The sequence below is a fragment of the Falco punctatus genome, assembly GCF_963210335.1.
Source record: "Falco punctatus genome assembly, chromosome: 5".
In the NCBI taxonomy this organism is placed as follows: Eukaryota; Metazoa; Chordata; class Aves; order Falconiformes; family Falconidae; genus Falco; species Falco punctatus.
Genome location: NC_137584.1, coordinates 42,371,917 through 42,397,324, shown reverse-complemented (window position 1 = coordinate 42,397,324; position 25,408 = coordinate 42,371,917). Strand labels below are relative to the sequence as shown.

The following is a 25,408-nucleotide window of genomic DNA, read 5'->3' as shown; positions in this document are numbered from 1 at the left end:
CTCCAAAATGTTCAAGTACAATCCTTCTTGTAAAGGACTTTGCCATTTAGTATTTTCTTTCTCCGTTACAGCTGTGCAGTCTCTCAATGCTTAGCTACAGTTCACAGCGCTGTGACTTTCATAACTTCCAGCTGCAGGGTCAGAGAGTTGCATGAGCCCTGTGATTTTTACAGTTTCTTTATCAGACAAGCATATATCTCTACTGACAAATGTTTGGCTCTGGGAGTTACCTGTTCTGTATGGTTTCAGCCCCAGACAGACAGTCGGCCCATGGTCTTGGTGATACATCTCAGTCCTGCTCTGTGCCCCACTTTTGTGCCCAGCCTTACGCAGTTGCTGGATTGAAGGCATACAGGGAATGAACCAGGCCCTGGCTTCCCTCTCTTGCAAGGCAGCCATGCTGAAGAGAGGGACTTCTTTCTTCAGCTTTTGCTGACCCTTCTCTTTCTCAGCCATAGCCCAGTGCCAGCAGAAGGGACTGAAAGCAGCCTCATGCAGGTCAGACCCTCAGCCTGTGACTGCGAGGCTCCACAGAGATGTTCAGTGAAATCTCTTAAAGGCTGAGGAAGTCAACTACTCCTCCCTTTCCTCAGTAACACTCTTTTGGAATGTGAGGTAGGTTCACATGCCTCCTGGTACAGTCAAATTTCTTCACCTGAGTGCTAGCTCAGCCTGCAGTTGAGTATTATACAGAATCACAGAATGGTCAGGGTTTGAAGGGGACCTCTGGAGACCATCTAGTCCAACCCCCTGCTATAGCAGGTTCATCTACAGCAGGTTCCACAGAGTCATGTCCATGTGGGTTTTGAATGTTTCCAGAGAAGGAGACTCCACACCCTCTCTGGGCAGCCTGTTCCAGTGCCCTCTCACACTTAAGGTAAAGAAGATCTTCCTCATAGTCAGATGGAAAGTCCTGTGTTACAGCTCATGCCTATTGCCCCGTGTCCTGTTGCGAGGTACTACTGAAAACAGCCTGTTCCCATCCTCTTGTCCTCTTGACACCTGCCCTTAAGATATCTGTACACATTGATAAGATCCTCTCTCAGTCTTCCCTTCTCCAGGCTGAAAAGGCCCAGCTCTCTCAGCCTTTCCTCACAAGGGAGATGCTCCAATGTCCTCATCATCTTTGCAGCCCTCCACTGGACCCTCTCCAGTAGTTCCTTGTCTCTCTTGAACTGCGCAGCCCAGAACTGGACACAGCACTCCAGAAGGGGCCTCGCCGGGGCAGAGCCGAGCAGGGACATCACCTTCCTCAAGGTGAAGACGGTCACACTCCTCCTCACGCCCCCCAGGATCCCACTGGCCTTGGCCACCAGGGCACAGTGCTGGCTCATGGGCAACTTGCTGTCCACCAGGGCTCCCAGGTCCTTCTGCACAGAGCTGCCTTCCAGCAGGTGAGCCCCGGCCTGTACTGGTGCAGGGGGCTGTTCCTCCCCAGCTGCAGGACCTTACTGAACTTCATTTTCTCTAAGATAATTTTGCACCTATAAGATGGAACTGATACAATAGGCACAAATGCCAAATTATGCTTCCTCCCATACCATTGCAAATCCAGAGAAGTTACTGCAAGTTTTTTTCTACATGTAAACTAGGGAGGAGTTTGGCCCCAAGGGTTGACAGTTGCATGAAACAGTATGCATGAAAGAAGAAGACAGTTGATTAAAAAAAAAAAGATAAAGTGAAAAATGATACCATAAAATTTCACGTGACAGGCACAGGAATCACTGATTCCACTAGTTATTTCAAAACAAAAATGACATCAAGAAGAAAAAAGTTTTGAAAGAAAACATTAAACTAGGTTAAAACAATATCATAGGGATGCTGAAATGCCCTCCACAAGGACAAGAAATACAAGTAAAGATTTCCTATTATGGTACAGCTTCATTCCATATGATGTTCATTCTCTTCCATTTTGACACTTTGCAATAATATTGTCATTATAATTATGGCATTTGATTTTTAAAATATTGAAAGGGTCGTAATTGGTTTGGGTTATGAAAATATTTTCCACCCTTTTCTGTTGTAATTACATGGCAGGGCATAATACTTTAAGAAAAAAACCCACAGAAATATATGCAAACTGGATAAAAATGCAGTACATTTTCTTGCTACCATCTTTCCTATGTCTATGGGATTTTTCAGTGTTAGGCGTATTACTGCCTTATTCAGAAATGCAAATATTTACTGCCATTTGATAAAGGATTTGCAAACAAAAGCAGAATATTGCAGACAACCCCCCAAATCCTATAATTTCCTCCCCTGTATAAAATTCTTATTTATTTGAGAAATGTATTTGATTTGAATGAGGCTGTTATTCTGCAACAACATGACTTAGCAACTAGCATTTAAATTAAGATGATAATTCTTAACATTACATAATATCTATAATTTTTTAAGCTTAGGCATGTGTCTACTATTTCTAGCTATAATCTACCCAAATGTTTTTCTAACTTTTAACTTTTAATATTTTAAAAATACATATGTAAAATTCTTTTGTATTTTATTGGGGTTTTTTTTTATGTTGATAAACTCATAGCTACATTTTTAACTGCAATCACAACAGGCTGTGTAGTTATACAGAAGGCCTGAAAGAAGCTCAACCATATGAATTGCCTAGTTCATTGAAGTTTAAAGTTTTCAGGACAGAGAATATTTATTCGAAATTTCTGTAAGAGTTACAATCTACTGAATCCAAAAAGATATATGTAAAGAGCCTTACTCAGTTCTGTGCGTTACAAATTATTTTGTACTATCTTCCACAAAAATAGTCTTGCAGCACCAAAAATACGGCAGAAACTATCACTGACCAGATTTTGGCCTCTCTATCACATGGTATGAAAACTTTCCTGTTAAGATTATGGCTATGAAAGACTGAAACTGTAGTGTGTAAAACAACTTTTCCTTTTTTTTGTGATTTTATTTTTTGCAATGCATTTACAAATTTTAAAACAATCAAAATAAAGATCACAACACTTGGCAGTAACAGAAAAAAAGAACCCTTGGATAAAAGGCTGCTGAAACCAGAGGCAGCCATGTGTTTGTAGCAAGCCCTGGACAGGCTGATTTCCAAGGGCACCTCCATTTCTGGCCATGCGGTGTGTTTTCAGGGAGCCATTTGTTCCCCAAAGCTGTTGCTCTTCTGGTGTCTTTAATGAACACAACACTGGAGCAATCACAGCTCTTGTGGTTGTTCACAGCACAGTTGTTGTTCAACAGCAACTCTCTGGCCAGGAAGCCCCAAATCCATCATCGTCCAGGTAAGTGATGAAACAGGGATTCGAGGTCCCACCTTCATCAAATGTATCTTGCAAGCCCTTGATCCCCATGTCACCCAGGCAAGCGGAAGGCAAAGGACTCTTACCTGAGCTGAGCAAGAAAAGAAAGAGAAAGGCAGCTCTGCTAATCCCCATTTTGGCCCAGCTGGCAGGTGCTGGAAGTTGTGTGTGTCCGTGCACAAAGTTTTATTGACTTGCAGTGGAGTGAGGCAGCATCAAACAAACAAGGCAGGAGGATTAAGTTAATCATTCTCCCATGCTGTGACCCCCTTTGCCGTGGTGTGGCCATTGAACCAACCTTGAATTGGATGGATTACCAAATCGGACTCAATCATTTGTACTGGATGCTGGGAAATCTGAAGGTACTCTTTTGTTTTGTGGGGCATGCTTTATTCTCAAATGGTTAGGTCTTTCTTTGTTACAGAATAGACAGGAATGATGTTGCTGGAAAGCATGGGAAATCATGTGTCCAGGCACAACTTGAATTTCTTCTGACACTAGAATCCCAATGGCAATTTCAGCCATGCTTACGTGTATAGATTTATAAGGAGCAATTACCCATTTAATCTCAGAGTAAGCATGATTATCAAATCTAGATAATATTAGCTCTGTAAAATAGTTGAATTTTACTTTTTTTTAATTAAAGAATTCCTTTCCCCCTATATTGCTTTGAGCTAGTCTTTTCTTTTTTTCTTCTATTTGGGAGTAAGGCTTAGAATTCATTTTAGTTCAACAGCGTATCTTCAAGTTTAAGACACATAGACAGCTATTTAGTGTTCTTCCTTACCAGACATTTAACCTCACACTGCATGCATAAACTCATCCAGTGAGGGTGTCAGACTTTGCTCATCCATGTGTTATCCTGATTTCAACATCAGCTCACTCTGCATTTCCCAAGTGGCCTTTGCCTTGGAAATGTTGCACTGCAGCACCATTTCATGGCTTCTCTTGCACGTTAGGTCACTGCTGTTGCTTCAAAACAACTTGTGGAATCAATCAAATGTGTGAGTGACTCACCAGAGGCAGGAGGGGTCTAAATATTGGATGAGAAAAACAGTTTTGAGTGGGCACTGCTGGCTCATGCAGTTGTCTCTGCAATTGAAGGCAAAAAGCTCATAGAATCATGAGTTCCTTCTAAAAACTAGTGAGCCTATCCACTTCACTATTGTCCTGCTTACTTTAAGTGGAAATTGCACTGTAATATGGGCTTGAGATAAATCTACGGGTGCAGAGTAAATACATCAGAGAGGTGTTCTAGTATGGCAACCAGAGTAGCTGCTATTTTACAGATTATGTGAAAAATCTAGAGCTGATCCTGATTGTATTCCTGTGCTATTTTTCTTCTGTAGGGTGCTCTAATACCGTGTTATCCAGTTGTCTTCTGTACCTGAAGATGTTCTAATGCATCAAAGTGTGGGATATCTGTAGAGTCTTGCAGACCTCTCACACCACGACAGGGAGACAAAGCAGATGGGCCCAAGAGAGGACATGGTGGGAGGTGGATTCAGCTCAGGGGAACACTTGAAGGGTGACAGAGAGAAGGGGCTGGATACTGTGCAATTAGCCGCACATTTTTAACTATCTTAACCACATTTTCAATTCTCACTCCACAACCTGGGTTCCCTCTGTCCTGCTCCGCATCCCCTGACTCCCTGGCCACTCTCTTTACCCCAGCCACTGCCAGCATCTGCTTGCCAATCCCTGTGCCTCCTTCCCATCAGATGTTATCAGACAGTGGGTTTTTTCTTTACTCCAATGCAAAATTTGTTTTCTGCACAGCCCTTCACTCCACAGCACCTCTGGCATCTTCCCCATCCCTCTGTATCTCCCATTTCCACTGGGGTATTTGCTGGGTTACTGTGTTACGGTACATATCTGGATGTTAAAGTATAAGAAAAAATCCGTGCATGTGGGTTACAAGCTGCTGTTTCTCCTGCATGGGAGAGGTTTGAAAAGTCTTGAGTTCTCAGTGAGTTTATTAAACTCTTTGATAAACATGATGGTTTAGATATTTTAATCAGTTCAGCTTTTCCTACAGGTTTTCAAAACCAAAGAAGCTAATTTTGTAGCCAAAGGTGTGTCCTGTGTCCAGGACAGTTTAAGAATATCGGCATGTGTCATGTAAGTAAGTATGCTTTTGCAAGCTTTCCTTATGTTAAAGGTCTGCAAACACTCCTTCAGATCTGTAGCAGTTGCCACTTTTAGGCTTGGGTCTGATTCTTCTCTCAGTCTTGTTGCCTTGAACCTGGTTAAAATGCACCTACTTCAGTGTGGATGGTCCTTACTTATTTCTGACGAAAAGAAAGAAAACTGATATTGCCATTTCTTTCAAAGATGACAATGCATATTTTTGAGAATTGTTACTCATCTCTGTCTTAATGGATCTGATTTTGGAATACTGGACTTGGGGATATTGTCAGCAATTGTTCCTGGTACAAAAATGCTCATTCTATACGTTCTCCACAAGAAAATGTCAAAACAGGAGAAGTGTCTTTCTTCTGCCAGACTGGCATTCCTCACTGCTGTCTTGTGACAAGAATGTGACCTCTCAAGGCACTATGTTTGAAAGGATCTCTTGTAAACTGACGATTTATCTCTCTCCTTTTGTGCCTTTTCGTGCTTTCCTCTTTTCCCTCATAAATCCACACAGTGTCTAAATCTTTCCCCAGTTCTGGTCTTGAGGTGTTTGTTCTCATTTATTTGACCACTGTGAGGCCTACGGTAGGTGGAAGTTTATCAGATCTTATTTCAGAATCAGGCTGTATTAGTTAGCACAGTGGTTAAAATATAAACAACAGTAGGAGGCTTTTTAAATAAAAGTTGACCCTTGAAATTGGGTTTACTGTAAGCTCAGAAAAATCCCCTGCAAAAGAAATTGTAAGCAATGTCAGAACATAGGTCTCACCTTATTGAATAAATTCACATAAACACAATTTCCCTAGATTTCAGAATCAGAAAAAGTCAGAAAACAGCCACTTAGGTGTCAGTTATTTGCTAAGAGGAGAAAGGACCAAAGGCAAGATTCAGTTGTTTGGGGGGGAGATCTCCAAAGCAGCTCTAAGAAAGGGCACAGCTGCAAGGCTGGAGTGAGTGTGAGCTAAAGGAGCTCATCTAAGAGCTCTGAAGGGTAATGCTATGGCATGGATCCATGGGCAGCTGGGAAATAAGGAAGGTATTTGTACTTTCTTTTCAAAGACAACAAGAACAAGTGACAAAACTGAGAGTTAAATAGCCCTGATTCACACAGCCAGAGGGAACTTTGGGCATTGACCCTAGAGGGATAACGAGGATGGTTTCTAACAGCAGGAGCTGCTATGGGTAAGGTGGGAAGGGGTTCAGGAAAAGAAAAGGTAGTCAAATTAAAAAGAAATTCTGTCTTTGCTTTTTACATGAAGGAACACAGAGAGCAGAAGACCTGGTGGATAAGCCCATCTCTGCAATTTCTGGTCATGGATGCTAATGTATGCAAGGAAAGGAAAGTGACAGTGACAGTAAGGAGACACAGAAAGAATGGTTTTTCAGTAGTGGAAGTTTAGTCTTTGAGATGTTCATTTGTTCTGGCTGCTGCCAGATATAAGAAACCAGCAGGATAAAGTCAGAAGTATGAGAAGCAGAGAGGCTAGGAAGCGAGCAAACTCAGCATCATCTTTATGGTACAAAGATCTAAAGAATTAACTACAGGGGTTTCTGTGCTTCTGTAAAAGTATCTGGAAAAACAGGGACCCTGCAATTGCCTTTAACAGAGCTGTGAACAGCATTAATGCCACAGAGAATCTGACAGCAGCCTTTAGTAGAGGCCATTGAGCGAAAATGCAGTCCTTTCCCCACCTTAAAACTAAGCGGCTGAAGAGTGAATTCATTCAACTGTAAATACTTAGAAATAGTGCCCAGTTCAGCAGCTGTGGCATTGAGCATGTGGTGAGCTAGAATTCATACATGACAGGCAACGTCATCACGTCACTGCTAGGTAGGAGGGCAAAAGCATTCTCCATTTCCTAGATGGAGAGCTTTGGGGAAGCCACAGCCAAGCTAAACAATGGTGCACAGCAGAGTAAGCTGGTGGGCAGCTTTGAGTCCTGCTTGAGCGTCCCAGCATGTAGTACCCAGCACTAGCACTGCTTTGGGAAATGGTTCAGCAAAACCACTGCGGTGATCTGCTGCAGCCTACTCCATGTTTCTGTTAGTGGCAGCACAGCCTGCACACAACCTTGTCTTTTCTTGATTCTGTCCTCCTCTGACCGTACTGCAACTGCCACCCTGCTGCAGGTGCTAGTTACTTTTGACACGTGGGGCTGCACAACAGAAACAGAGAAGCAGCAGGTAATAGGACCTGAAACTCAACGTGTGTGTAGATTTTTATGTTTAACTCTGTTTTTTTCTTGGAAGAGTCTATAAGACAGTGAGTATCTGTTTGCACTCAGGCTCCTAAAAGGCTGGTGCTGGCAGGTGATGACTATGCTTTTTTGGGGTTTAGAGGACAAGCAGCTCCTGTCTCCGCTGCCCCAAATCAAAGGACTGCTGTTCTGGAGCCTACACCGAGGGAGGGTTGTTGAACTCTTCTTATCAGTCCTTCCTCTCACATGTACTGGTGCTTAACCCTTTTAACTCTGTTTAAAATGTTTGACGTTACTGGGGAGCCCTTGGATAAGAACGAGAGCAGCAGAATGGGGAAGAAAATATGAAGAGAAGAAGCATTACCACTATTCTACTTCTAGTTAGAAAAGCAGAGGAGAGAATGTGTGGAGAGATTTTGCACTTTAACCAATTGCCCAAGTGCCTCCAAAGACCCCAGCAAATGCCTGCTATTTGTAAGGTGCTGTTCTGGTATTTTTCTACACACTTACACAGTTACAGAAAATTATCTCAGCAGCAGTATATTGTTTACTGATGGTTCCAGCTAATGATGAAATCAGCTGTCTAGAAATGCCACTGAAATGACAGGGATGTTTATAGCTCTTGCTTCTATGACAATTTCAGAAAAGAGGGACAAGCAACCTCTATTTTCCACACAATGTATATATTGAAATTGCCAGTGAAGTTTCTACTTGTCACTTACTGGTAGGTTTATTTCCATACTTGTTCTTGACTCATTAATTTGCATAAAGGAAGGGTGTTCTAACCAGTTTAATCTTATTGAAACAAAATGCTAGAAGAGCAAGGCAACAAATGAAGTTGTTATACTCTGTTCAAGGCTGTGTGGAATGGGATCAATTCAAAATACTTGAGACAATGAGATTTTCAACAATACGCCAGTGAGATGAGAATATCACCTCAGATTCATTTTAATATTTTGGTAGTGTGTGTGAGTGTGTTTGTATGTGTGAATATAACGTACAATACCTTCTTTGTTTACAAGCAGTTTATAAAAGTGTTTATGATTGTTCCAGTTTGATAGATGTTGTATAAAAATCCTTTATTCTTTAATCATTTTTATGTTCCTATGCAAAAAGACCTTGCCGTTATACTCCACAGCTTGCAGTTGCTGGAAGCAGCACTGGAAAAGTTGTTTGGTTTCCCCCTGCCCCCTGACTCTCGTGTAAACATCTGGGGTAAGATCAAGAAATTTTGCATTAGAAATCATGGAAAATTTGCTGATCAGCTTTATAATTTGCTCCTATTATATTTTTACTTAAAGTGCTTTTCTGAAGGATATGCTATGTGTCCAAAAGACTGTAGGATATCATGTTCTATTTTTGCCAAAGGAAGTGCAGAAATATAAAGTTCATCACAAACAATGAGGTGGAAGGCAGATGAAAGTGGGATGAAAACTTGAACAGATGATGCTGTGAACTACTGGATTTACCTTCATAACTTATTTTTCTAACTTGTTTTCAAAGTCTGCAACATCTTCCCTAGTTGCAAACTGCCCATTAGTCTTGCAACATCTTGCATAAGATATCTTCTTGAAGAAAATGCTTCTCTAGCACTCAGAAAGATTTGAAGTGCTGCAGTTGTCTACAGGCTTAAGGTCCAGGAAGACAAAAAAATCCCGTGGTACATTTGCATGTGTGACAGAATAAGAAGGTACTGTAAGTAGTATTGAGTTGCATTATAAATGTAAAAATAGTTTTATTATTTAGACACACCAAAAGACTGGAAAATGCAAGAAGCCTTGCCAGAAGTATTGTATCACTGTGTGCCAAAACCAGGACAGATGACTGATAGTAAATCAAGAATTCCCATCCTGCAAGAGAACAGCTAAAACCACAGTCATTTTCTCAGCTGGAGAAAATAATGCAGGATTTTCAGATTGTATTCTCATAAAAGCTAAAAAACCCAACCCCAAGTCACAAAATGACACCCAGAAAAGACTCAAATAAGTGTGGAACCAAGACAGAGAAAATTCAGAGAATGTATAGTGAAGTCCAAGAGAGCCTTCAGTCCCTGAAAACATCTTGTAGCAAGAAGACGGACTACTAATGAACCACATGGATTTCTGGGAAAGAAACCTGATTCCCAAATGTGGTGTATAACCACATGAGAATTGTCGTATTTAGTAAAGTGTCCAGGGAGAGCTACACTGACAGTCACCCAGATCTAACCAAATAGCACTGAGAGACAGGCTGACAAGAGCATCTGGGGACAATAACCTTATTTAGACCTTGAAATTAAGAACAATAACCTTTGGTTTACATGAGACAGCAGCAGCATTTCAGTGCCAAATGTGCCGGGCTGTTGGGTTGCATGAGGAGTATGCAGCTGCACACAGCTGCGCTGCTGCAGCCTGTGAGTTACGGGCAGACAGTACAAAACCTCTGCAGGGAGCTTATCGCTTAGGCTGGCAGACCCCCAGCAGGCACAATTCAGTATCTACTAGCAAAAGACGGTATCAAATACCTGAAATTTCCATTAGGCAATGCCTGTAGGACCTGAAGAATGGCTTACAGGCACCAAGAGAAGCAGGAACAATTTCTAGGTCTGGCCAGTTATTACAGAGGAGGAACAGCACTTCTGGCAGAATTTGCAAAAGCAGCAGTGCATGGGGTATAGAAAACAAGTACAGAACAGCAACAAACCTTTCATGTGCTTCAGGAAACATTGTGCTCAAGAGGTTCTGAAAGTATCCAAGTTGACTGAGCACACAACTCCAGAAAAGCCTTTGAGGCTGTATTACTGCAGGACAGCTAGGGAGACACTCTGAGTACTATGCTTGAGCAGAAAGCTTGTGCAACTAGAGAATGTATTATATTGGTGTCAGAGCAAAAGGAGCTGTTTTTAAGTTCACACTTCAATTTTTTCTCCAACCCTGCATCACTGGTGGTTTAAGTGAGGTGGCAGAAGTGATTGTAGCCTGAAACAGGGTCACCTGTAACAGCCTGTACGTGTTCAGCTGATCACAAAGGAAAAAGTGGAAGATACTCGCCACCATCTCCAGCTCTTCTGGGTCAGAGGTCTGTGATAGTGTGGGAAACTCTGTGCTAAGGGCCATGTCCTTTGAAAGGTGGCCTGTTCTTATGGCTGCAGTGGGGGTACGCAAGCAAGGGAAGACTGGGTGGAAGGAGAGCAGTAGCTTGGAGAGGGAGACAATATTTAGGATCCAGAAGGAATCTAAGAAAAAGCTGTCGAGAAAGACTGGGTTAAAGAACAGATATTCAAGCAGTATCATGATGAGCAAAGGAAATTGATGAGTGGGTCATAATGGAAACCATAAAGAATTATTAGAGATCAAGGAGTGAGTAAGGAGTCTGCAAATTATTTTTTTTTCAGTCTAGCTTTCTAAAAAATCCCAAAACAAGTTAGTTTATAGACACTGATCTCTGTAGAGTTTTTTTATAGCAGTAATAAAGTATCTAAATACTAGATACAGATTTATAATATACTTTAAATCAGGCATAGAACTGGAAGACTGAAAAAATGCAGAAATCCATGTTCAGATTACAGGTCCATAGGAGGTGTGCATTTCTTCTGCTGTTGGCTCAATACATATACTGTTTGGAAGTGATATGTTTTGAAGTGATTGGAACAAAATTGGAACAACAGCTGAAACTAGCTTTGGTAACTGACTTGGAGTCAATGGGACAGGTGGCTTTCTGTTGATTTCTGATGCTACTGGAAGATGTCCTACTCAGCAATTTCCTTTGGCCATGTCAGTACAACTTGAAGAGCCTTTCTCTCATCCACCTTTTCCTGATAGCTTCGATAGGAGTCCTTTTCTCCCATCAGGTACATCAGGGAGGCAAGAGGCTACGTTCCTTGGCTCTGGGAGGCTTCACTAACCTGGGGGTGCCCGTTCTTTCTCCACCTCCAGAGCGCACAGCAGCACAAGCTGCCAAGCCCAATAAGGCAAGCACCAGTGCACTGGCACCCATATACACTTGTCCAGCCCTCTGAGACAACCTTGCCTCTTCTGGGAATAAACTGAAAGAACAGTTTATTTTAATTTCTGAACTCTGACATCAGGGCTGAACTGCTGGTGTCACAAGTGAGAGCAGGATTTCTGTGCAAGCGCCTCACAAACATGTTAACTGTACCACGCATCACTTTGCCTGCTTGAGTGGATGGGGGTTTTTTCCATGCAAACATCTAACCTAGGAAGGTCAGATGATTGCATGGTGCAGCACAAAGCTCTGCTTGGGTGGTGAGAGTGGGGGTAATTAGTCCCAGGAAGAAGCAACCCCTCAAGGCCTTCACTGAGCTCCCAGCAGCACAGGCACAGCCCAACTTGGCCTATTCTTACCCAAGGCAGCAGCTGGGTTTGGCTGTTACCTTCTTATTCCTGGAGCAGCAACAGGAGGGGAAGCAGATGCCAGCAATGGGTATAGGGACAGGCCTGATTTGCGATAAAGTTTCTTGCACAGGGAAGAACTTCTACACAGAGATAGGCCAGCTGCTTGCATGTACGGAGGGGGAAAGCAGGTGTCTGAACAAAGAAGAAGCCATTTTCATGAGCTGGAGCACATCTCAAAAGAGAGGGGTGAAGTAGGAACCCCCAAGCTGCTGCCACATGTGACATGGTTGATTTACCCAGGCACAACACACACACACACTGACAGACAGTAATAACTGGTCAACTTGGCTACTGCAATAGCTACTTATGCTCAGCCAGTAATGAAATTTATTTCAGTTTCTTATGAATTATTAAAATTTTAAAACCATCCTTGCAATATTTCTGACACAGGGACTGCTTTCCAGAAAAGCTAGCTTGTATCCAGATTCAGTGGGCTGCCATTGCATTCTTGATCCAGGAAACAAAACTAGGAATTCTGACAAAAACAGGCTTTGATGGTTGGGTACAGTCCAGTCCCCAAGAGGTGACTCCATATTGGACAAATCTGTCCTTATCTTTGCAGACCAGAGGCCCTCCAGCTTCAGCCTAGGAAGAAGAGATAATAAAGTGACTCCTCTAGAGACACTAGACATGCAAACAGTAAAATACTGGCAAGAATAATATTGTGGTAACTCCAAAAGCCTCAATATATGACTGAGGCAAGGGCTGTAGAGAGGGAGAGTGTTTTGTTAGACCTGCTGGAGTAAAAAACCTGGGGGGGGGGGGGGGGGGAAGAATTGTTTCCTAGCACCCAGGCCATTCCCTTGGTCTGAAGATCTACCAATCATGGATGTGGAAACATCCCCAGATCACTGTGAGGCCAATTACACACACAAAAAGGAAGTTCTTAATTTTCCACATCCTCTGACCTACTTCATCCTGGACAAAATGAACTTAATTGTTTTAATGTTGTTCCTTAAAATCCAGGCATGGGGCAGAATATGAATACCTATGTCCAGTGACGTGTGAGCCTATCCATGAATGCACTGTACACGCTCTCAAAGACATCATTCGCACCGGCAGTCTTGAATACCTGCTCAGACAGACCAGCATTTGCTTTCTCACTCTGTCGCCAAGTAGCTACCATCTTTTTATTCAAAAGCTCCCAACATGATAGCCACCATTAAGAAAACCACATTTTAAAAGTCTTTTTGTCTACTTGCAAAAATTAGAAAACTGGAAGCATTATCAAGGGATTAAATAAACATGTGGTACAACTCCAGGCTGCATCAGAAACAGTCACTCGTTTCCCCTCTGTCTCTAGGAGCAGAGGGGAGTGCAGGCAGCATATTTCAGGCTTTATTTCAGGTGAGGCGGGGTATTCACAACACTAGGCTGCTATAAGTAGGGTACGTCAGCATGCAGTTCTGAAAGGAAGGCAGAATTACCTGACACAATTTCCCTGCTGTTCTGGTTGACTGGGTAAGCTTCAGGCAGAAGCCTTGAGTTGCTTAAGCTATTTCTGAGCCTTGAAAGTACAAATTGTCACTTGACCCGCTTACACTCCAAGCTAGATTATTCTTACCTCACAGTTACCTATGCTTCCAAAAGTAAATCCACCACAAAATTCATTATTTTTGACACTTCCATTCAGAAATTCAGGGCGATTACATATTCTGTTTTCAAGCACAGGGAATTCAACATCTTTTAATCTGTTGTCTGTATCAGTACCTTTATGAACAACCAAGAAAACGTAACAGTTATAAATGGCATCATGGTCATTGTGATCTGGTGAAGCCTCAGTAATGAGAGGACTGGGATCTGTCCCCAGCTCTACTATAGTGTCTGAGCTCCTTTGAAGGACCTTGTTAAATCTATCAGCAATTTTGTACTTGGATCATGCCTACCATCAACATGCAGAGATTATTCTTCTTTGCAAAATATTAATAAATAAATAAAAACAGATGCTTAGTAGTCTGATCGCTTGTGTCAGTTTGTAGGCTATCATCATGGTGCCGTAGCAATGGCTTGTTTCAGGGGGGAAAAAGTTTGCATGGATTTACTTTACATTAATTTGAACTCTTTCCAGCCTGAAGTGTTTTCCAGGAGGATTTTCCTTAAGTCAAGGTTGCATTTTCCCAAAACAGTTCATTTAGACATTTGGCTCTGGCTCTGCTTGCCCTCGCCTGCTGATTTCATGAACTAGTTGCGCGAGATGGCAGGACCCTCCTTCCCACTGCCTAAATGCAACAATGGTCTGTTGATTTTCCCATCCTAATGTGCTTCCAGAAGAAATCCAGCCTGTACCATTTTTCAGTGGCTGTGATCACTAGAACATAGGAAGCAGCTGCCACCGTGTGGCAAGCTGAACAAAAAAGAAAAATATGCAAGGTATGAAAGGGAAAAAAGGTGAAAAGCCAGTGAATATGCTGGAGAAAAGCGTTACTTGATAATGCTGATGAGTTACACTAAGAGTAGAGTGATTATTCTTAAGCATCATTTTCATAGCATTGATTTTGTAGTTAAATGACACAAGAAGGCAGAAAAGGCACTGCAATCTATGTGGAAGGTTTTTATGGTGAAACTCAGAGATAGGGACATGTTCTGTTCTTTTTTTTTTTTTTTTTTTTTTTTAATTCTGTGGATGCACACATGAAGAAAAATCCATTGGCTTCATTTTACAGATGGAGTATTAATAAGGTGCTGTCTGGCAAATGAGGTGGAAAGGCATCCCTTGCGTGTAGCTCAGGAAGGCCAAAAATGTGTATGTGGGAGCTGAGCCTGAATGAGGGCAGATGCCAGCATCATTGCTAGGAGCTGCAGGGATGAGGAATTGCCTCCTACTGCAGCAAAAGCTGGTCAAAGAGGGCTGGTTTTCTCAACCCACAGCATAAGTGGAGTGAGAGCTGGGCAGCAGGAAACCCCATGGTCTGTTTCTAATGCTAGACTGTGAACAAAACTCAGGTGACAATTAAAACCCTTCAGCTTGAACTCATTTTGCCTGTGCCCCAAAGGTGCCTGGATCTGAGCAAGCTCTGACTCAAAGGCTTCACAGTTCCCGGGATGCCATCTTATCTTGGATACAAGGTCTTAAGACTGGTGCTTGCCCATATATACTATCAGTCTGGAGTCAATGTAGGACCCTGCAGAAGTCTATGCAGACAATAATGTTTAGACTATAGGACAGCAAACGTAAGTTTCATTCAGATGTTAAAAAAATGTATATCTGAAGATCAAAATTAAAAGCAAGGGCATTATTGGAGTATTATCATTATTTCTTGTCCTGCTTTTGGCTGGGACAGAGCTAGTTTTCTTCTTAGTAGCTGGTGCAGGGCTGTGTTTTGGATTTGGTGTGAGGACACTGTTGGTGGCACACTGATGGGTTTGGCTGTTGCTGGGTCATGTTTATACTCAGTCAAGGACTTTCCAGGTTCTCAGGCCTTGACAGTGAGAGGGCTGGAAGGGCACAAGAAGTTGGGAGGGGACACAGCCGGGACAGCTGACCTGAACTTACCAAAGGGATATTCCATACCATGGGATGTCATGCTGAGTATATAACCTGGGGTGAGGGGTTTGGCTGGGGCCTGCCGATCATTGCTCAGGGACTGGCTGGGCATCAGTCAGCAGGTGGTGAGCAGCTGTACTGTGCATCACTTGGTTTCTTTTCTCCCTTCCCTTCGGATTTCATTCGTCTTCCCTTCCCCCTCCTTTTCATTATAGCTGTTGTTGTTGTTACTATTACTATTATTATTATTATTAATAATGTTCTTTTGGGTTTATTTTATTTCAATTATTAAATTGTTCTTATCTCAACCCTTGAGTTTTACATTCCTTTCTGATACTCCTCCCTATTCCTCTGGGTGAGGGGGGAGTAAGCAAGTGGCTGCATGGTACTTAATTACGGGCTGGATTTAAACCACAACATTTGTGCAAATACAGTGCATACCTAAGCTGAAGAAAGATCAAAATAGAGAGAGATAAAAGGTGGTAAAGTCTTGAGTCCAATTCTCCTCTCTCTTTTCTGTGGTTTATTGAATCAAGTTTATGTGAGCAATGAGGGGGAAAAATAAAGCTCTGAGAGAAAGAAATAGAAGGAATAACATTGCCTGGTAAACCTATGACCTAGTTAAATCTTCAGTAAAATGTGTGTTCCCATGAGTGCACATATTTTGGGATAGGATTTGAAAACCTTTCTAAGTTTTTAACCATACCAAATATACTTTACCTCTTTTTTTTCCCCAGGCAGTTAGAAAGCATACTGCATTTCTTCCTACCATCAGACTGGTTTCAGGCAGACAAACTGGTTTTACATGGTCATTAATTGTCACAGGACTGAAAAACAAAGAAAGAGTAATTAAAAGATCCTTAGAAAAATTACCATCAGCTTGTTCAGTCTTCATACTCAGAAGGCTCTGCATGGAAATGGCGTGGAGAAGGGTGGAGAAGCTGATGGTGTTGTGTAGGTGGTTGTAAGATGGTGACTAGTCAGTGAAAAAAAGATGTTCTTAGCAACTGAAAGTCTCTGTGTTTGTGGGCAGTCACAGTGCAAGGGTGTTTGCAGCATGGTGCTAGAGCGCTGATCTCTGGTTAACTCTGGTGTGTATAGGAACATGCACAAGACCAATCCCAGCTCTCAGCAGCCCTTGCATGTGGTGTGAGCCTGACATCTCAGATTGTCTCTGCCTCAGTGGTTGTGGACATTTTCAGTGACTTCGCAGGAGGAAAGGATGGATGACTGAGTAAATAAGCAGACACAGTTGAAGTTGCAGAAAATTCCTTTCTCCTCTGGTTATGTGGGTGATACAACTGTGGGTGTCATTGTGCAGTATCTCACACATTACTAAGTCTAGCACATCAATAAAGTAAATACCAATATAAAACTCTTCCGCATCACAACATTGTGCCTGGAGGCTTCAGCACTGGAATAAAGCTTGATATGGAGGGGGCAGGGCCCTGGGAAGCAGTTCTGCAGAAGATGAAAGCGTTGCATAGGGAGGTCTTTGCTTTGGACTGTTTGATCCCTTATTGACTTTCAGATGTAGATGTGAAAAGATAAGGTGGCTTCTGGAAGGTATATCACCCTAGGAGTCAGACAAGTGCAAACAGTGAAAGTAAATCTGAACAAGCTGTTAAATGAGATCTACCACTGCCAAGAACCTACCATGTAAAGTTTAGTTCTGATTGTTAAAGAAAGTAAAAGGACCTGAATGAACTCCAGGTGTTCAGTCAGGGTAAAATGAACCATTATAATCTCTTTCCAGGCCCAGAATGATTTTCAAAGTATGTGATGTGATAGCTAGTAAGATCTTCAATATCCAATTAAAGGCAAATAACAAATCCTCCTGTTCCTAACCAAGTCATGCCAGGGCCATTGGCCCCAAGAAAATTCAAGAGAATGAAAGACCAAAGGGAACAGAATTTGATCCATCTTACAATAAAGATCTCTCCAACACAAAAATCTGTATGAAACATGAACACAGCAGTCCAGGAAGGTAGGAGATGTTAACCAGCTTGGGTGATGAAGCTACAGTTGTGCCAGAGCTGTCACGATCATTTTGAACGTTATCCTCCAGTCTTCTGAAGTCCAAGATGGTGATCTCAAACCTCCACTCTCACATGGTTCCGTTAAATTAATCCTGTGTGAATTCTTTTCCCTCTAAGAATGAAAATCAGTCCTGCAGCTTCCCAAACTAGTTCATTCACTTTTCAATAAAGTCCATTTTTATATCAAAAGAATTCCTGAGAACTGATAGACAAGAGGAGATTAAAGTGAGAAAGCTCAGATTGGTGAGGGGCTTGCTTTGTTTCCAGGTTTCTCTAAGATTCTAAGTTTCTAGCTCCTCTAGTACCTTTATCTTCAAGGTTGTACTTAGCAGCTCAGGTCTAATTCCACTGGTAGTATGGCCCTAGCAGCAACTCTGACTCTTACTTGGCCTGCTGGTGTGACAGTAGCCTGGCAAACAGTTTTGAACTACAGCAGTAGAGCTTCTGCTTTATTACTACAGCAATGCAGTTTCTGCTTCTCCAGCATCAAGAAGTTAACTGTGTTTCTACCTATGCTCCTATTCTTCACCAAGAAAATTTAACACCCATCCTAAGATGAGACAACACCTAAAAAACCTGTTGGCACAGAAGGAACTGGCCTTTGAATGGGATTGCAATGAACACCAGGTGGACACTGGCATCTTCTCAGAGGCCTTTCATGTCTGAGTAGGTAAATGAACAGGAGAGCAGGAAACAAGACCTCAGAAGATGTAGTAGAGTATGGATGACATGACATTGAGATGGAAGTATAAAGTCCTAGGCAGAACACATCTTCTCAAGAGCATGACACATAATTTACCTGGGACTAGACTTCTACCAAAACTAGTGGTCTTCCTCAACAGATCAGCCCTCCTTTGGGATGATTTTGGTCAAGATCTTCAGAGACCTGCATCAGTTGTCTGAGAAGTCTTGTCTATTGCCACAAAATACAGGTATAGGAGTAGCAACCAGTCTTCTCACATCATGTTTTCTTGGGTGATCTGTTTTATGAACAGTGAAGATTTGGAAGTGCTAAGGTCCATGAAGAAAGCTGAAGACAAATGTAAAGAAGGAAGTTAATGAAGCCGAAAATAAGCAAAGTTGATCTAAGCCAGAAACTGGGGGATATGGTGCCCATATCTGTTATTTATGGCATCTCACATGCAGAATGTGTTCAGATGGTGAGTACTGCTGATGCAAAATGGACTACAGTGCTATAGCATGCATGTATCTACCGTACAAATGTGCATAGCAAGAGTAAAACCAGTGGAGCATGAGTTCCTTCTACTAACCTGAAGTCAGTGAGATTTTGATTAATCAGGCACCAGAGAACCTGAGCTGAAATTTAATGGAAATTGTTCTAAGTTCATTAAAGCTGTATGGTGGATTTTTAAAAAGAAACTCCTCTCAGGTCAAACATGAGCTTTTCGTGATCTTTAATCCATGTGTGGTGAGCGTAGAAAAAGAGGGAAACCTATGAGTAAGTAGAAAAGTTTCAGGAGCATTCTAAAAGGGAACAAATAACATTGAAATAACTGCACACATTTTGGAGCAGATTGCTCAGACATCTAAGCAATGTACAGAAAAGGACTTCTGGCAATTACAGTTAGGCATAGGGGTTTTCACTATTTCACGAGCAGGATCTAGTGTTACTGAGTTTTGGCCAAGTCTGCAGCTTGTGAAACATGCATGTGGCCTGTGCTGGAGCACTGCCAGTGAAACTGGACACTTCTACTTGCTCCGTGCAGAAGTGTGGTGCCTCCTGGCCAGAACTTCAATTGGTGCTCACAGCCCTCAGAGCTGAGCAGGAAAAGTCTCCAAGCAGAAGATCCTCCAGACACAACTCTTCTTTGGTTTGCCTCCACCCTCCCTGCTTCAGTGGTGCTGCTTCTTAGCAGGTGGCAAGTGGCAATTCCTCATGACAATCCTTCTCATCCTAACTAGTCCTTGCCTTCCCTAAACTGTGTAAAAAGCTCACAAGGATTATACCAGTGGGGTTATTCAGCAGGAGAGATGCTCAGAGTTCACCCTTGAACACATTTATGGTAACACTTGAAGGGACTCTCATACTCTCTTGCACCACTCACAACCACCCCTGAGAGCTAACACCAGGCTAAGCTAACTTGTGACTTCAGAATAGAGGTGTTAGGGGTGGAAACCTTGGACTGAAATGATACCTGTTCAACTTCAGCAAAGCAATGTCTGCTCCACTCGGTTCCTTTAATACTTTCTGAACACTTCGTATTTGCAGGGATGGCTCTGATGCAACGAGATTCTGTATCCCAAGAAACACCCTGTAGGCAGAAGGCTCTGTTGGCCTAGAAGAAATGACAATGGCAGGGTTATACATCCATACATGTAATCAGGAATGCCACTCATACAAAATTCAGTGATATCCCTGGAGAACTGCAATTAGCAAGATGGTCAGGTTTCTTCTGATCATAGATGCTATCATTTATTCTTGGGGAGAAGGAAGATGTGGCTTTTTTAATAGTTTGATTTTTATGATGAAAATTCCCATGGGCTGTAAACGATGTGGCACCTTGCACTGTTCACAACTCCTAAAGCCCTAAGGATCATCAGCTAGCCACAGTTTTCCAAGTGTAATTACCGCGAGCGCATCATTAGCACCCTCTTTGGCAACCTTTGGGGAGGGGGAGAGCTCAGACAGGAGTAGCCTCTGTTGTGCTTTGCTACTGTTTGACTGAAGAGTAGAAAATAAAAATCAGCTTGCTGGCAAGAAAGACAGGAAATAAGGAGTAAAGAAAGTGCCCTATTGGGTACATCTTTCTGCTCTGTTGATTTATAACAAATCATACAGATTTATTTAGGAAATGCCTATCACTCATTCTGGCGGATACTCACCGTTGCAAGCACTGAGCTGCAGTAAGGACCCACTGTGGGTGTATCAGAGTGCCAGCACAATGGTGCATGTTGTTACTAGAATAGAGAAGACAATCACATTCATTTAAGACTGTATAGTCAATTCTCCACCATCCATGTTGTGCACAATCGAAAATATTAGCAAGCTAGCAATATGCTCCTTATTCAAACCTTTCACTTGTCATAGTTTGTCTTTTGCCAATGGCAAGAGAAATCAAATGCAGAATTTCAAAGGACAAGCTTTATTTGCTCCAGAACATGAGAGACATGAAAAGAAATTTGACACCCAGGTAAAATTTGTGCAACAGGGTGCTCTTGCTTTCAGGAATTTAATAAAAACAATTACATTTCCTAACAATTTTACTTCTGATGTAATGGGTTTGTCCTGTTGAGCAATTAATAAAATGATACATCCTTCTGATTTGTGGAGTTGCTTTGGACTAGTATTTAAATAAACCTTACTATGGACTTTTAACTTCTCTTGGGGTAGTATTTATTATGGTGACCATCAAGAACTCTATAAATTTTTTCATTAGCCTTTCTGTAAGCACTTCTTCATCTCCTATTCAGCCACTGTCATTGTGACTGCGGAAATGCTATGCATAATCACTTTTTTATACTGAAAGATCATGTAAGAACTTTCTTACATACAGAAAGACATGAAAGGTCTTCCTGTGATATTTAACACAATTATGGTGGTCACAGCATCAATTTACATTTGAACTACATTGGATGCTGGATTAAAAAGGAGGATCAAAATCAATTCATACATGTTTGTGGCCATGTTCCTGGTCTTAAATCCCCCACTGCAGAATGCAATTAACTGTCACTGTCCTCAGTGGGAATTATTTCTTCCCCATTTCAGTAAATAAAGGTGTACTTAATGTCTGCAGTTTAAGTTTGCCCTCTAGAGATTCAGGAGAAAGTGGGCGTTTGAGATCAATAACCCAATAAGTAGCTATCTGTGAACATTATGATTAAAAAAAAAAAAAGTTTATTTTACATGTTAAGGCATTTTATACAGAAACCAAGGCCAGTCTCTGGAAGAATATGCATTGTTTCCTGTCAGTCTCTTTCTAACGCCTGTTCCCTGTGAAACCCTGGTGCTCACAGATGGTGATACAGTCTGGAATATCAGTACCTCATCCTGAGGCTGATGTGCCAAGGCCAAGACCCTGGAGATGCGTTGCACATGATATATTGTGCACAGGCTCGCTCACTGCTTGTTGAGACTTTTCCACAGTCATGTTCAGAAGAAGCTACGAAATAAAAAAGCTACAATGGAGAATTTTAAAGCAGTTCTGTAATGCCATCCACAGAGCAATCAGATGAAAAGAGAAAGGCATAAGACATTTTTTAATCTTCCTTAGGCTCTCACTCTTTACATTGGTTAATAGAAACTAAGGAAAAAGAAACAATCAGAACCTTCAGACTCCCTTATATTATCATTACCTTGAACATTTAAATCTGGTGCTCATATATCACATTTGACATGACAAAATACTAATTTACCTGGGAAGAAATTGTTAACTATGTCAGTACTTGGATGTAGTCAGGTAACTAAAACTACAATGAGCCCCATCCCCAAAAGAAAAAATGTAGGAAAGCTGAAGGGAAAAGGGAGCTAAAGACAATGGAAGAAGCTGAAGGAGAAAGAAAGCTAAAGAAAACGGAAGAGTTTATTGCCCAGACAATAATACCATTTTCTAAATCCTTTAAAACATTACGGTTTACACCTTGGTTGAGTTCAAACCAATCCCTAGATTATAAATAAAATTGAGTCACTGCCCCCTCATCTTAAAATACTCCAATTTTGCCCTCACACCGCTCGCTTTACTTTCTTGTTAATCCCAATCTCTCAGAACTTTTTAAAATGGATTGAGCTTGGGTGCTCAGTAAGGACCCAACTAACTTTTTCCAGAGACGCATATGGTGCTATGGATGTTAAATTTGTTAGTTCCAGTATGAGACAATTAATAAAGTAATCAAAGGCAAGAGACTGTAAGGCTCTCCTACCCCTTACTTTAAAAATCTATTATTCAAAGACTGTTTCGAAAAGAGATCACTGCTCCGCCACAGCAGTTCCAGGGAGCAGGTTTTTGCAGCTGTGTTATGTTGTTTGTATGCCAGGCGTTATTCTTTTTGCCTGCACAGCTCTTATGCCTCGTTGACAAAATTAACATGTACAATTATAATGCATTGCTGCTTAGAGGAACACATGAGCTGGCCAGCATGAAGAATATCGCATACTCCTGAAGGAGTGACCACTTTTCGCTATTTTGTATTTCTGTGTTGGCCAACAGAGTAGGGACATGGCCTCTAGATGTTACCATAATAAAAACAATAGATAAGGTGGGGAAGAAATAGACTTTACATATCCCTGCCAGATATGTTAAAAAAAAAAACAAAACACAACAACCACCTGTCAAAATGCAGGCAAGGAAGGGAAGACCAAACAAGATGAGTGCCAGGTGTACCAGGCAGCACTCCCAGTACATTACAGCTGTAATTATTGGTGATTACAGTACGTTGATGCCCACTGCCAGGGCACCACAAAAGGTAAAATCTCTTTCACTGCTGAATTTTTCAGCAAACACTATACCTGCTCAGTGCACTGCTTACTATCTCAAAATAGAAAAAAAGAGTTAAGGAAATCTGTGTAAAATATCTAGGACCGAATTCACTCCCGACCTCAAACAAAAGGCAAAATATCTAGGGACAGATTATTTGAACATTCAGATCAGAATAAAACTTAACTCAGCAGAGAATGAAAAGGATTTCAAAAGATGTCATCTCTGGTGCTCCTAACTAACTGGAAAAGTATATAAGCAGGTTCTTGAGGCATTAGTCCTGCCACATATTGCATGGAAAGGCTAGCATGAACATCAGGGAATCACTCTCTTATGTTTGAGGAGCCCAGGGAAAAAATGCCTATCTTCACAGTTTCACTGGATATTTCAAATTGAGTTAGCAACTCAGAGTGCTTAGCTTCACTGACAATAAAGGGCATACACATTGATACCTATGAAATCTTAATGATGATTCTTAGCACCAGGTTATCTAAACGTTGGCTGACTGTTAGAGGTGCCTGATTGTGTCAAACTTCCATATAAACCTAAATTCAAATCTGAAGCTACTGCTTACTGCAGTTTTTTATGGTTGGATTGAAAACATTTTGTAACTATCATAACAAGTTGTAGACAGGGAGGATAGAAAAGTCTTTAAGGATAATTACAGCAGCGTGGGATTTCACAGTACTCCCATTTTTTTTCTGGGTCTGTTGTGAAGCACCAAACACCATTTACATCTCCATCAGGATTCCTGCAAAACTGTAATAATTACAAAAACAGAGAATGAAGACTCCAAATGTTAGCCAGAAAATGAAGAAGTCTGTAAGTGCATGATTTTTAAAAAAGTGTTAAACTAAAACTTTGAATTCTTTCTCCTAACTACTTTTCCACTGGATGTTAGATGCTTTCTATTTCCCCTGATCAGAAAATTATCTTTCCTGTGTCTCAAAACCATTAGGTGAAATTTGAAAAATATGATGAAATTGCTGTCATTTTCTTCTTCCACCAAGACTCATCCTAGCTCTAGTGCAAGGCCTTATGAGAAATAAAGTTTGAAGTAGGATGAATAATTGCTTTACACTAAAACATTTATTGTTGGCCTAATCCTTCTTCCCCTAAAGTCAGTGTGAGCAAATTAGGTCAGCCTCGAGAATTTGCCAGAAGCCTGCTTAGTTTGCGGCAAAAAGCAAAAGACATCGCTTTGGGGTTTGCAGAAATCGGGGAAGTGCTGTATGATTTCTTCTGTGCTGCTTGCCTGTCAGCGTCGACCTCTGTGCTTAAGGTACCAACATCCTAGGTACTATAAAATGCATCCTTCCCTCTTCAGTGCTATTATAGGTCTGGACTATCAACGTGGTGACTTCCAGATATGCTTAACCTGGTCTATAAAGACTGAACATGAAGTGTTTACTGAAGGGGTCATGGACAAAGAAGACAACGTTCAATGACACCAATGACATTAGCAGCTGTTTACATTTTTATCCAGGCCTGCTCCTGGATGAGTCACAGGAGTGAAATATTTGTGGCTATGAGGTTTCTGAGAACTCCACTCTTGACAAGTTCTGCCTCTTGCAGTTTTTGCTACTGTGCCACGGTAGTCTTTACCATTACCGTTAATGCAGTCTGTGAAAAAAGAGGAAAAGGAAATAATCGTTAGCTCTTGAATCTATATATGGTGGTGATAAGCAGAAACAAGCCAGACTAGCACACTCCCTAGTGTCTACAGCAGAAAGACAAAAATGTGCCCTGTGATATGAGCTCTTAGTCTTTCAGAATGGATGTTTTCCTGGATGTACAGAGTAACTTAACTGGAAAAAATTTCGAGGAACTTCAGGCTAAGCATTTTCTGTAACATATTGCAAATATCTGAAAGGACTCCAGGATTTTTGCTAAGTCAGTATGAGTAAGCACATTCTATGGGAGAAGTGTATTTCAGTTAACAGCTCATTAGGCTGAAAGAGCAACTTTTGCTTCCAAGGACATTAACTTCAGGTACTTTCTTCTTCTGCATGTGAGAAAGAATACACAGCACCATTTAGGAACGTATCTTTTATCCAGCCCTGCCACCTTCTTTTACAAAGTAAATAATCTGTGAAAAGTTCCACTATAAATTCAGAAAAGTCACACCACCTTGACCAACATGGACTATTATGGAAGAAACAAAGCAGGATAGAAAAAAATCCATTTCTCTTGGTGCATACATTGTGCAAAACATGGTTGCCTATGAAGAATACAACAAGCTAATGTCGACCTTGTGAAAACATAAAGCACAGCACAAGCAAAATTCCTATAATAATACTTTTCACTATAATCATAGTTCAATAGGACTCAGCTACAGAAATGCTAGAAATTTTGTCTATTTTCCTCGTTCCCCTAAATGAAAAAGATCTCCCACAGAATGCACCGTAAAAATATATAGGCTACAGGATACGAACTGACTAAAGAGTACA

The 25,408-nt window shown here is 41.5% G+C and overlaps 1 protein-coding gene across 1 annotated transcript in view; it reads right to left on the bottom strand.

The window, feature by feature from the left end:
* Nucleotides 1-1,271: 1,271 nt before the first annotated feature.
* The window catches only part of LOC308065069 (plasminogen-like), a 54,703-nt gene continuing 30,566 nt past the window's right edge, over nt 1,272-25,408 (bottom strand). The window contains exons 11-18 of the mRNA XM_080390588.1: nt 24,433-24,581; nt 23,624-23,717; nt 21,530-21,647; nt 20,371-20,445; nt 19,683-19,823; nt 16,208-16,314; nt 13,568-13,713; nt 1,272-12,588 (exon numbers count right to left, since the gene is read on the bottom strand). Of these exons, the coding sequence (XP_080246714.1) occupies nt 12,430-12,588; nt 13,568-13,713; nt 16,208-16,314; nt 19,683-19,823; nt 20,371-20,445; nt 21,530-21,647; nt 23,624-23,717; nt 24,433-24,581 (989 nt within the window). The 3' untranslated portion in view covers nt 1,272-12,429. The remainder of the gene's footprint in view (nt 12,589-13,567; nt 13,714-16,207; nt 16,315-19,682; nt 19,824-20,370; nt 20,446-21,529; nt 21,648-23,623; nt 23,718-24,432; nt 24,582-25,408) is intronic.